The sequence below is a fragment of the Protopterus annectens genome, chromosome 7.part1, assembly GCF_019279795.1.
Source record: "Protopterus annectens isolate FY-2018-M chromosome 7.part1, PAN1.0, whole genome shotgun sequence".
In the NCBI taxonomy this organism is placed as follows: domain Eukaryota; kingdom Metazoa; phylum Chordata; order Ceratodontiformes; family Protopteridae; genus Protopterus; species Protopterus annectens.
Genome location: NC_056740.1, coordinates 446,861,114 through 446,874,704, shown reverse-complemented (window position 1 = coordinate 446,874,704; position 13,591 = coordinate 446,861,114). Strand labels below are relative to the sequence as shown.

Below are 13,591 nucleotides of genomic sequence, written 5' to 3'. Positions count from 1 at the left end.
CAGCACCCTACTATGCCTGTGGCATGTGCATTATATGCATATCCCTGTAGTACCACTGTTGGGATATACAATGGGTTGTATCGCAGCGTGGGCAATGTGTGATGGTGGGTATGTCAGAGTGTCATCATGGGTTCCAGTGATGGGGTATGTATAGGCACTTAAACTGTGTGTGGGTTGGGGTGGCTAAGAGGGGAATGTCAAATGATGATGCAGTTTTGGCCCCTGACAACCCCACCTGTGCCTCAACAGTACTATCATCATCTTCGGTGTCTGTATGGACACCAACATCAGATTGCATGCAGGAGGGACCCTGACCCACCTTGCCACCAGTGGAGGAAACAAGAAACACACTTTAAGACCTGTACAGCATTGCATAACAGTACACACACACACACACACACACACACACACACACACACACACACACACACACACACACACACACACACACACACACACACACACACACACACACACACACACACACACATACAAAGACACACACACATTCCACCTTAATACCTACCTGCCCCTGATTTTACAGACAATCCCATGTTTATTCACATAAGTTCCCCATCCTGCATCATACTTGGTAACATACACACATTAATACCACTCATTAACGTATCATTCCTCTAAATGCCTAGACGAGTGATCACAACACAAGACCTGTTACGCCATTACCTCCTTGACCTCAGTGGAGTAGGTTTTACAAGGGTTCACTGCTGACATCCAGTGTTCACCCTGGGTATGTCCAGACATCGTGGGCATGGCCCCTATATGTTAGGGGCTACTACGTTCACTCCATAATGTTACGCACTGGAGTGTCATGTGTAAGTATTGCTCAGTACATGCCAGATCTGCTGCTCAGTCAACCTATTATGTAACAACTGTAATATATGGATACACTCCCTGGTGTAATCTAGTAATTCCCCAATGCATCTTTAGTGCTGCATACATGGGTTGTCGTTCACCTCTCTGCTGACTGCAATATTAAGGGTATACCTGGTGTCTACCTTCCCTCCCAATGCATGTTCCATGCTACAGACCTTATTATACTATCAGCTGTCCTGTGATTACATATCAGGCAAGTATGCCTGGTGTCTCATGTGTCAGTCCATGTCCATGTACTGCATGATCCCAAAGGGAAGTACTGCCGTATGAACAACCCCACAATCACACGTGCATACATGGACACCCACACAAACACACACACACACACACACACACACACACACACACACACACACACACACACACACACACACACACACACACACACACACACACACGCACATGCACACACACATCCTACATGCATCGACCCTCCTCCACTCCCCTGATTGCACTTACAGACAAAATAACCCCACACACACACACACACACACACACACACACACACACACACACACACACACACACACACACACACACACACACACATATTCAGGTGAGGTTGCACAAAGATAATACACACAGTCCTTCCATTACCCATCTGTCAACATGCATAACATATGGCACTCAACAGCATGCAGTGCAGCTACAGTCAATCCATGCTAGTAGCGGTATACATGTGTGTGATGCATGGACTGTGTTAGTAGGTGATGCCCCTTCCCCTGGAAAACACTGCATCCATGTACACAGTATTGCTGTGCACCTGTTCTGCACCCTGTCATGTACTGTGCACCAAACCTCACAGGTGTACAACCCATTGCAGAATGTGTAGTACTGTGTCAGTTATGTCTGCTCTAATGCTCACAGCCCCTAGATTTTTCAGCGACACATACCTGGGATGTGTGAACAGATGTCATTTGTGAATGCCTGATGTCTGGTTTACAGATCTCAACATCAGTGGTGCATGTATGACCAATCCAATACTATTACACTGACAACCGTCAGACCATACCACGACTATGGGGAGTTTACACATCCTTATTGATATGACACACTCTTCCTTGATCTGCCATGGGACCACATCACCACATATATTAACAGTACATATGTCCTGTACATTCACATGCAGTGTCTAAGAAATGTATTAGGTGTGCAGATGCTGACCATGATGCATATGCTCAGTGTGTGCATATGTGTGTACGCCCTTATCACAATGGTTTGTTGCACCTATTGTTATGTGTACTACAGCAGTAACTATTCCTGGCAGGGGTATACACTAGCACAAGTCATCTGCATTTGCCAGTGTATGGTCAGTCTGCCCTACACATGTCCCCCAACTCTGCATGATTGCAAGGTCTACTCATGTGCACATCACTTGGTGTTCACACACTACTGTCACTATTGCTGTGGGGGTAGGATTATGTCTGCCACAGTCCTTGAACCTGACTGTGTTCAGATACAGCCATTTGTAGCATCCTTAGGATCCCTGCTGCAGTGCACTGGTGTGTCATGCTGACACACCCTTTCCACATTCAGCCTTTTTGCAGATGCTTGACAAGCATGGCCTACACATGTGTCAGTTTGTAGTGTCCCATACACTGAACAGCACATGTTACAGCCTAGTCCCAGCTAATAATGTGGACCACAGTAATATGTTATGCCATAGTGTAGATCTGTAAAAGTTGCCATTGTAATACTGGTATATACACTGTTGTTGCACTGTATAAGGGTGATGTTTCACACATGTCCCTACTGTTGGCCATGTGTCCCACCATTATGTTCATCCCTGTGGACACATTTCACAATGACATGATGTTAGATATCTTGTAGGTGTCTGACATACCCTTCTGATACCCCATCATAGGATAGGTTCATAGGTTCATACTAGGCTATCTGCCCAAGGGCATTTATAAGCCTAGCCCAGAGTTTTGTGGCTTTTGCCACCCCTTTAGTTTGAAGAAAACTATGCCCATTATTTTGCTGTGCCTCTGTCAAGTAGTGACACTGAGGTAATCCCTGGGGTATATCTGCGATCTCCCATCCATTGGTCAAGATTTCTCTTGAACAAGGCCAGTGAGGTGCTCTGCCTCACATGTACTGGGATTTTGTTCCACAGCATAGGGAGTCTCTGGGTGATGAATCTGTCCCTCCAGCACGTCCTATTAATGACTGTGTCAAGGTTTAAGTCTCCCGCCCTTGTAGTTCTGAGGGATCTAGATTTTTTGAGGTGAAGCATGTTCATCAAATCTGGGTTTGACATGGCCTTGTATGTCAGGCACAGGTCACCTCTGAGCAACTGAATAGAGCTGGAGTTCTTTCAGTCGGGCAGCATAAGACATATTTTTGAGACCCTTTATCCTTTTGGTGAGGAACTTTTGGGGCCTTTCCAGCTGCTACAGGTGTCGAGTCAGATACATTCCGAAAGGGGCATTGTACTCAATCATTGGTCTGATGAGTGATGAGTACAGGGAGACGATGACCTCCTTTGATCTAGATATGAATCCCTTCATGATCAGGTGGGCAATGTAGAAGGTCTTCCTAACTACTTTAGCAACGTGAGTGTCAAACGAGAGGTTACTGTCAACCTGGGTCCCCAGATCCCTGATAACTTCTTCTGTGCTCAGTGGATTGCCACCTATATGGTAGCTAGGGGTAACCTTGTTTTTCCCGAAGGGTATGACTATGCATTTCTTGGCGTTTAACTTTAGGCCATGGCTCTGGCACCAGTTATATGTTTCTGTGAGACCCTTCTGAAGGATATCTGTGTCAGATGTGTTTTCGACTATGGCTTCAGTTTGCAGTCATCTGCAAACTTTGTCAGCCATAACCCTCCTGTGTTTGCTTGTACTTCAGAAAAGTAGATGCCGAACAAGAGTGGGCCCAGGACTGAGCCCTGCGGGACACCACTTGTGACAGGCTTTGAGTCTGACATGGCACCAGCAACTCTGACCCTGTGGGTTCTGTCGCTTAGCCAGTTTGCAACCATCTTGTGATGTATGGGTTTACATTTAAGCTGATGAGTTTTTCAATGATACCTGAGTGGGGTATTGTGTCAAAAGCCTTTGCCAGGTCGAGGTAGGCTGTATGGACTGCCTTTCCCTCATCAATGGCTTTGGTGACTGTTTCGAAAAAGTCAACCAAGTTTAAAAGGCATGATCTGCCTTTGACAAAGCCAAACTGGGTTGGATCCAGAGTCTGCAAGTTCCCTATGTCTTTATTTATGAGTTCCATTATGATCCTCTCCATGGCTTTGCAGATCAGGCTTGTCAAGCTGATGGGATGGTTAGTTTCCAGGGTCAGTAGAGGCACCGCCTTTGTGAAGTGGTACCACAGTTGCCGTGCGCCACTCCTTGGGTACGTATCCTGAGGTGAGGCTAAGATTAAACAGCTGTCCTAACTGTGGGTTTAATTCCTCATTGAGTTTGTGGAGTACACAGCTGGGGACACCATCCGGTCCCATGGATGCTGTGTTTTTTGCCTTGGAGAGAGCAGTTCTCACCTGGGCGTTAGAGATGTTTAGGTTCATAGGTTCATAGGTTCATACTAGGCTATCTGCCCTAGGGCATTTATAAGCCTAGCCAGAGTATGTTTGGCTTTCGCCACCCATTTTAAATTAATTTTGCTATGCCCTTTTTCGAGGTTAGTATACTGTGCCTCTGTCTAACAGTGACACAGAAGTGATACCCAGGGTAAACCTATGATCTCCCATCCACTCATCAAGATTCCTCTTGAAAAGAGTCAATGAGGGACTCTGCCTAACCTGGACTGGGATTTTATTCCAGAGTGAAGGGAGCCTCTGGGTTATGAATCTGTCCCTCCAGCATGTCCTATTTATTTCAGTGCTGAGGTTCAAGTCTCTCGGCGTAGCTCGATGGGATTTGGATTTTTGAGGTGCAGCATGTCCCTTAATTCCAGGTTGGACATGGCCTTATCGCCAGGCACAGGTCACCTCTGAGCAGGTGGTATGCCACTGAGTAGAGCTGGAGTTTCTTTAACCGGCAGCATATGGCATCTGTTTGAGCCCTTTGATCCTCTTGGTGAGGTACTTTTGGGGTCTTTCCAGTTGCTGCAGGTGTTTGGTAAGGTACATCCCAAAGGGCATTGTACTCAATTATGGGCCTGATGAGGGATGAGTAAGAGGCACGATGACCTCCCTAATCTAGATGTGAATCCCTTCATGATTAGGTGGGCTATATAAAATGTTTTTCTAACCACTTTGGCCACGTGGTTGTCAAATGAGAGATTGCTATCAACTTGGGTCCCCAGGTCCCTAATTACTTCTTCTGTACTTAATGGATTACCACCTATGTGGTAATTTGTGGGCACTTTGTTTTGCCAAAGGGGATGACTATACACTTTTTGGTGTTTAGCTTGAGGCCATGGCTCTGGCACCAGTTGTCTGTTTCTATGAGGCCCTTTTGGAGGATGCTTGTGTCGGCTGGAGAGTCGATTATGGTGCCCAGTTTGCAGTCATCTGCGAACTTGGTCAGCCACAGTCCTTCCGTGTTGGCCTGTACCTCCGAGAAATATATACCAAACAAGAGAGGTCCCAGGATTGAGCCTTGTGGGACGCCACTTGTAACTGGTTTGGAGTCTGACATGGCTCCAGCAATTCTAACCATGTGGGTTCTGTCCTTGAGCCAGTTTACAACCCATCTAGTGACATAGGGGTTTATATTTAAGCTGGTGAGCTTATCTATAATGCCCGAGTGGGGTATTGTATCAAGGCTTTTGAGGTCCAGATAGGCTGTGTGGACCACCTTCCCTTCACAATGGCCTTGGTGACTGTTTCAAAGAAGTCAACCAGGTTTAAGAGGCAGGATCTGCCCTTAACAAAGCCAAACTGGGTAGGATCCAGTGTCTGTAGGTCCCCAATATCTTTATTTATGAGGTCCATGATGATCCTTTCCATAGCTTTGCAGACCAAGCTAGTCAGGCTTATGGGCGATAGTTTCCAGGGTCCGTTGAGGCACCACCTTTGTGGAGAGGGACCACTGTTGCTGCACGCCACTCTTTGGGTACATATCCTGTAGTAAGGCTGAGATTGAACAGTAGTTTTATGTTTGGGTTTAGCTCTTCTTGGAGTTCATGTAGGACGCAGCCGACACCGCCTGGTCCCATTGATGCTGTGTTTTTGCTTTGAGAGGGGCTCCCACCTGAGCATCTGAGATGTCAGGGGCAGCACTCTGCTGGGATAGATATTTGCCCTTTGGTGGGGAGGGGAAGTTTGCACTGAACCTGTCAGCTAGGATGTTGGCAATATCTGTGGGATCAGTGTATTTTTGTCATTTTGGACTAATTCTGAGCATATCTGGGAATTCCCACCCAGGTTCCTAACATAACTAAAGAAAGCCTTGTGATTATCCTTAGTGTCCTGTGCAATTTTTCTCGAAGCTGGCCTTTGACGATTTTATGAGTGCCCTTAGTTTTTTGCTAATACTGATCAGAGATGCCTTCCCTTTTTGGGATTTTGCTCTATCATGTAGTAGCTTCCTCCTTCTATTGTATAGTTTGTTTATGGCTGTGGTCCACCAGACAGGTCGTCTGCCTTTGGAGGATTGGGTCTTGGTTTTATTTGGGATTGCATGATCCATGCAGTCCTGAAGGTGTTCATAGAATGCATTTATAAAGGATTCTGTGGTCTGGGCCGTATTTTCCACAGGCTCGGGGGCTTTGAAGGATTCCACGTCGGTTTTGAGGAGTGTGAAATTTGCTTTAGAGAAGTTTTTCACTGTGGTTTTCTGGGCAGGGGGTGGGGTCGGGATGTGAATATCCAGTGAGATCAGTTTATGGTCTGATCTTACCAGTGAGGGATACACTTCTGGTCTGGAGCATAGAGTCCCCATGTTGGTGATGATCAGGTCCAGTATGTTTTCCTCTTGTGGGAGTGGTAACAAGTTGTTCCATAGCATTTGAGTTTATGAATTCTAGGAACCTTTGGGCAAGGGTGTTGGAGCTAGAGTAATGCTCCCAATCTATGTTTGGGTAGTTGAAGTCGCCCAATATAATGGTGTTCGAGAGACCTTCATATTTTCCAGTGTTCTCAGGAAGGCCGAGGGGTTCCTGGGTTTGGGAGGGTAGTCTGTAGCAGGCTATAAACTGGAAGGCAGTTTTACCCACTGTTAGTTGCACATGGATAGTCTCTGATGCTTCGTGCTTTGCCACCAACCTGGAGGTGTGGGTATCTTTGATGAATATCGATACTCTCCTTTTTGTGGTTCGTCCATGTTTTGGGGCCGAAAAGCATGGTATGAGGTATAACCTGGTAGTGCTGGGGTGCTCTCGGGACCCCTGAACCAGGTTTCTGTTACTGCACATATATCGATGTTCTCCATGCTAAGGAGAGTTTCGAGTGCATGCATCTTGAGGTTTAGACTTCTAGCATTGAGTAGCATTACTCTTAGTTTCTTATCCCTTGTGATACCTATGGAGGTGGGTTTGTCTTTTGAGCCTTGCCTAAAAAAGGCACTATGGGGGTAGCAAGAGCCTTTGCCAATATCCGAAAGCCCAGTTTGGGGGGGGGGCTACAATCCTCTGGTATAGATATCTCTCCTTTTGTGGGGGAGGGGGGAGAAATTTGCACTGAACCTGTCAGCCAGTATGTTGGCAATGTCTGTTGGTTCAGTAATTTTCACATCGTTTTGAACTAATTCTGAGCATATCTGGGAGTTTCCTCCCAGTTTTCTAACATAGCTAAAGAAGGCCTTATGACTGTCTTTTGAGTCCTTAGCTATTTTTCTCTCAAAATTAGCCTTGGATGATTTTATGAGAGCTCTTAGTTTTTTACTTATAATGATCAACGGTGTCTTACCTTTTAAGGATTTTGCTCTATCTTGTAGTAGCTTCCTCCTTTTGTTGTAAAGCTTGTTTATGGCTGGGGTCCACCAGACTGGACGCTTGCCTTTGGTACAGAGAGTCTTTGTTTTGTTTGGGATTGCCTGATCCATGCAGTCCTGTAGGTGCTGGTAGAAGGCATTTGTAAGTGATTCAGCGGTTTGAGTAATGTTTACCGCTGGCTTGGGGGCCTTAAAAGAGACCACACTAGTCTTTAGAAGTGTGAAGTCGGCTTTTGAGAAGTTCTTCACTGTGGTCTTTTTTATCTCAGGTGGCGGTGGAATAAGGACCTCCAGTGAGATTAGTTTGTGATCTGATCTCACCAGTGAGGGGTATACTTCCGGTGTTGATGCAGCACATTTAACAGCAACAATACGTGAACATGTATGGCATGCATTATGGGTAGATGTGTTAGATGTGTGCATGAAATATACCATAGCCATTACATGCCCATTGTTTTGGCAAGTATTGACATAAACCATACTCACCAGCTACAGGCTGCTGCCTTGGTGGTATACCTGAAGGACCTACATAAGAGTGTGGGAGATGAGATGTCAGTGGCCACAGGTGTGGCATTGCTACAGGTTGGGTGCAGCATTACAGTACATCAACAGTACGTCTACAATACTACCACTTATGCACATCTGTTTAGTACTACTATGCAGCAACAAACGATATTGTAAACAAACAAAACAATGAGGCCTGAAGATACTGGTAATCAAAAAAAACAAGTAGAGGCACCAAAAGGAGGTCCACAAGGTAATCAAAAAAAACAAGTACAGGCACCAAAAGGAGGTCCTCAAGGTAATCAACAAAAACAAGTGCAGGCACCAAAAGGAGGTCCACAAGGTAATCAACAAAAACAAGTACAGGCACCAAAAGGAGGTCCACAAGGTAATCAACAAAAACAAGTAGAAGCACCAAAAGGAGGTCCACAAGGTAATCAACAAAAACAAGCAGAAGCACCAAAAGGAGGTCCACAAGGTAATAAAAAAAAACAAGTACAGGCACCAAAAGGAGGTCCACAAGGTAATCAACAAAAACAAGTGCAGGCACCAAAAGGAGGTCCACAAGGTAATCAACAAAAACAAGTGCAGGCACCAAAAGGAGGTCCACAAGGTAATCAACAAAAACAAGTAGAAGCACCAAAAGGAGGTCCACAAGGTAATCAACAAAAACAAGCAGAAGCACCAAAAGGAGGTCCACAAGGTAATCGACAAAAACAAGGACAGGCACCAAAAGGAGGTCCACAAGGTAATCAACAAAAACAAGTGCAGGCACCAAAAGGAGGTCCACAAGGTAATCAACAAAAAACAAGTGCAGGCACCAAAAGGAGGTCCACAAGGTAATCGACAAAAACAAGTGCAGGCACCAAAAGGAGGTCCACAAGGTAATCAACAAAAACAAGGACAGGCACCAAAAGGAGGTCCACAAGGTAATAAAAAAAAACAAGTACAGGCACCAAAAGGAGGTCCACAAGGTAATAAAAAAAAAAACAAGTACAGGCACCAAAAGGAGGTCCACAAGGTAATCAACAAAAACAAGTGCAGGCACCAAAAGGAGGTCCACAAGGTAATCAACAAAAACAAGTGCAGGCACCAAAAGGAGGTCCACAAGGTAATCAACAAAAACAAGCAGAAGCACCAAAAGGAGGTCCACAAGGTAATAAAAAAAAACAAGTACAGGCACCAAAAGGAGGTCCACAAGGTAATCAACAAAAACAAGTACAGGCACCAAAAGGAGGTCCACAAGGTAATCAACAAAAACAAGTACAGGCACCAAAAGGAGGTCCACAAGGTAATAAAAAAAAACAAGTACAGGCACCAAAAGCAGGTCCACAAAGTCACGTGCCAAGCAATAGTCAGAAGGAACAGCTGTTCATTCAAAACATAAATGCAACACTCCCCACAGCGTTTTCGTCAACAAGACTTCTTCAGATGTATGAATAAATGCATCACAAGCTGCTACTTCCTCTTTTATACACCATGATCCCTTAATTACATAATAGTTTAATGAGTTAAAACAAATACATTAATATGTATTGCATTTATGTTTTGAATAAACAGCTGTTCCTTTTGACTATTGCTTGGTACGTGACTTTGTGGACCTCCTTTTGGTGCCTGTACTTGTTTTTCATATATATGATATGTCACATATGCATGATCTACCTGTACAGATGCAGATGCATAAGCAACAGTGGTCTACTGATGTGCCCTGTGGCCTTACCTGTATGCTCCTCAGCCGGTGTGTGGGTAGCACCCTCCTCCACAATGGTCTCTGCCAGTTGTTGGGTGTGCAGGCGGGCAGGTGCCACAAGGCTGGTGAGGAGCTCCTCAACACGTGTCGAGGGGGATGGATGGCATGCCCCCCCCATTGCGGGGTGATCCCCTGGACTGCAGCAGCACACTGACGGGCATTGCGAAACAAGTCAGAACAATGATGACAGACCTGCTCATAACTGTGGTTATGCAGGCCAACATCATTGACCCGTGGACTAGATAGTTCCACAGGGCGGTCCACTACTGCTGCTCATGGGTGGCCCTGCTGAACAGAACAGGATAGTGCTGTATTAGGTGGTTCAACACAACCTCATTTTCTGCCACTGCATACGCGGGTAGGCGGCCATGGGATATCTTGCCTGAAAGACATAAAGGTCTGTTGTGGATGGTGACCTTGTAGGAGGTTTTTTCTCTCCTTAGCTATGGCCTTAGCCTGCTTCCTTTGTTTCTGTGTTTAGTTTAGTTGTGGTTCTGGTTTTGGTTCTGGATCTGTTTTCTGTTTTCTCTTTCTCTCTCTCTCTCTCTCTGACTCTCCAGTAAATGGATTGAGCTGCTTTGAATAGATTGCAGCATGGATTTTGTAGGTGATGCACATGATCAGGTGATGGCCTCTGCACCAATCAGTGTCCTCCACTTGCTACCTGCATGCAGCATGCTGTGTAGTACTTCCAATTAGCACTGTCATGGCAACCCACTACTATACATCCCTACATCATGTGGACGTGGTCCCTTTACCTTTCCTGTATGGTGGACATCCTTCCTGTGTGTGGGCAGCAGTGTTACAGACAGCAGGTAACAATACATCTTACAAGCAAACTTGCACACTCAGGCCAGCTACATATTTATATGAGGTTCCAGAACTACAAACAGAGTGTAAGTAGTGTTGTATGCATTGTATAGCACTAGTGTTACAGGGTTCATAGGTTCATAGGTTCATAGGTAGGTACTAGGCTATCTGCCCGAGGGCATTTATAAGCCTAGCCAGAGTGTGTCAGCTTTCACTGCCCCATTGATTAATTAACCGAGCCTCTGTCAAGAAGAGCCAGTGAAGTGATCCCAGGGGTGTATTTTCTGTTACCCATCCACTCGTCAAGGTTTCTCTTGAAGAGTGTTAGAGAGGGGCTCTGCCTAATGTAGTTAGGAATTTTGTTCCAAAGGATGGGGAGTCTCTGTGACAGGAATCTATCCCTCTAGCATGTTCTATTTATTGTTGTGGTGAGGTTTAGCTCACTAGAGCGAGTGGCTCACAGTGACTTGGATTTCTTTAGGTGGAGCATGTCCATCAATTCTGAGTTGGACATGCCTTTGTAAGTCAGGCAGAGATCACCTCTGAGTAAGCGATATGCCACTGGGTACAGCCAGAGGTTTTCCAGTCAGGCTGCATAGGACATATGTTTGAGACCAGTAATCCTCTTGGTGAGGTACTTTTGTGGTCTTTCCAGCTGTTGGAAGTGTCTTGTGAGGTACAGCCCAAATGGGGCATTGTACTCTATAATGGATCTGATGAGTGATGAGTAGAGGGGCACTATAACCTCTTTATTTCTAGATGCGAACCCTTTAGTAATTAGATGGGCTACATAGAAGGATTTCCTAACTACTTTGACAATATGATTGTCAAAGAAGAGATTACTATCTACCTGGGTCCCCAGATCTCTTATTACCTCTTCTGTATTAAGGGGGCTGCCACCTATGTGGTAATTCATGGTGTTTTGTTTTTCCCAAATGGGATGACTATGCATGTTTTGGCATTTAGCTTGAGACCATGACTTTGACACCAGGTGTCCGTCTCAGTAAGGCCCATTTGGAGAATGTCTGTGTCAGCCGGAGAGTCAATTATGGCTCCCAGTTTGCTGTCATCAGCGAACTTGGTTAGCCATAGTCCCTCCTGTGTTTGCCTGTACTTCTGAGAAGTATATGCTGAACAGTAGGGGTCCCAGGACCGAGCCTTGTGGGACCCCACTTGTGACTGGTTTAGAGTCGGACCTGGAGCCCGCTATTCTTACTGTGTGAGTTCTGTCTGTAAGCCATTTGGCAACCCATCTCATGACATAGGGATTTATGTTCAGGCTGGTGAGTTTTTCTATAATTCCTGAGTGGGGAATGGTATCAAAAGCCTTGGCGAGGTCAAGGTAGGCTGTGTGAACCCCCTTCCCCTCATCTATGGCCTTGGTGACTGTCTCGAAGAAGTCAACCAGGTTTAGTAGGCATGATCTGCCCTTAACAATGCCGAACTGGGTCGGGTGAAGTGTTTGGAGGTTGCCAATGTCTTTGTTAATGAGCTAGTCAGGCTTATGGGGCGATAGTTACCAGGGTCAGTTGTGGCCCCTCCTTTGTGGAGTGGAATAACCGTTGCTGTGCGCCATTCTATGGGCACATAGCCTGTGGAGAGGCTGAGGTTGAACAGTGTGTTTAGGTGGGGGTTAGTTCGTTCTGTAGTTCATGTAAGATGCAGTCTGGGACACCATCTGGCCTCATTGACGCTGTGCTTTTGGCTTTTGAAATGGCTGTTTTCACCTGTGCATCTGTGATTTCCAGGACACTACACTTTTCTGGTATTGTTGTGGGCCCTTTTGGGTGTGAGAGGGGGGTGAAGTTTGCACTGAATCTATCTGTCAGGATGTTGGCAATATCAGTAGGTTCAGTATATTTTGTGCTATTTTGCACTAGCTCAGAGCATATCTGTGAGTTGCCACTTAGATTCTTGACATAGCTAAAGAAGGCTTTGTGGTTATCTTTCGAATCCTTGGATATTTTAGTTTCGAAGTTAGCCTTGGATGATTTTATGAGGGACCTTAGTTTCTTACTGATACTAATCAAGGATGTCTTTCCTTCTTGGGATTTGCTTTTTTTCTGAACTAGTTTCCTCCTTCTATTGTATAGCCTATTTATGGCAGGAGTCCACCTGACTGGTTTCCTTCTCTTAGGGGAGTGAGTCTTGGTTTTGCTAGGGATGGCATGATCCATGCATCCTTGTAGGTGCATATAGAGTGCATTTGTATAGGTTCCTGCATCTTGGACACTGTTATCCTTTAGTGTGAGGGCTGTGAAACTTACCACCTCTGTCTTAAGTAAAGTGAAGTTTGCTATAGAAAAGTTTTTCATTGTGGTTTCCTTGGTTAGGGGTGGTGGTGTGGTGCAGACATCCAGAGTGATTAGTTTATGGTCTGATCTAACCAGTGACGGGTTGACCTCATGTTGGTGATGACCAGGTCCAATATGTTTTCACCTCTGGTAGGGGATCTAGGGCATTTAATGGATAAATTCCAGGAAGCGCTGGACCTGGGAGTTTGCACTTGAGTAGTTTTCCTAGTTAACGATAGGGTAATTGAAATTTCACAATATCAGGGTGCTCGGTAGGACCTTCATGTTTTCCAGTATCTCCAGAAAGGAGGAATGGTGGTCCTGGGTCATGGAGGGTAATCTGTAGCAGGCCACAATTTGCATTGCAGATTTGCCCAATGCTAGTTGCACATGGATGATCTCAGAGGTATCATGCTGCAGCACTAACCTGGAGATGTAGGTATCCTTGATGAATATGGATACAACCCCTCCTTTTGTATTTTGGTCCATGTTCTGTGGCTGAA

General features: G+C 45.5%; 1 protein-coding gene across 1 annotated transcript; it reads left to right on the top strand.

The window, feature by feature from the left end:
• Positions 1-8,423: 8,423 nt before the first annotated feature.
• On the top strand, positions 8,424-9,077 carry LOC122807595 (basic salivary proline-rich protein 3-like). Its single transcript, XM_044078506.1, has one exon. It carries the CDS (start codon positions 8,424-8,426, stop codon positions 9,075-9,077), a length of 654 nt encoding a protein of 217 aa, XP_043934441.1.
• Positions 9,078-13,591: the final 4,514 nt, after the last annotated feature.

Coding starts and splice junctions, on each gene's coding strand:
- LOC122807595 (XM_044078506.1), top strand. CDS start 8,424: ATGAGGCCTGAAGATACTGGTAATCAAAAAAAACAAGTAGAGGCACCA.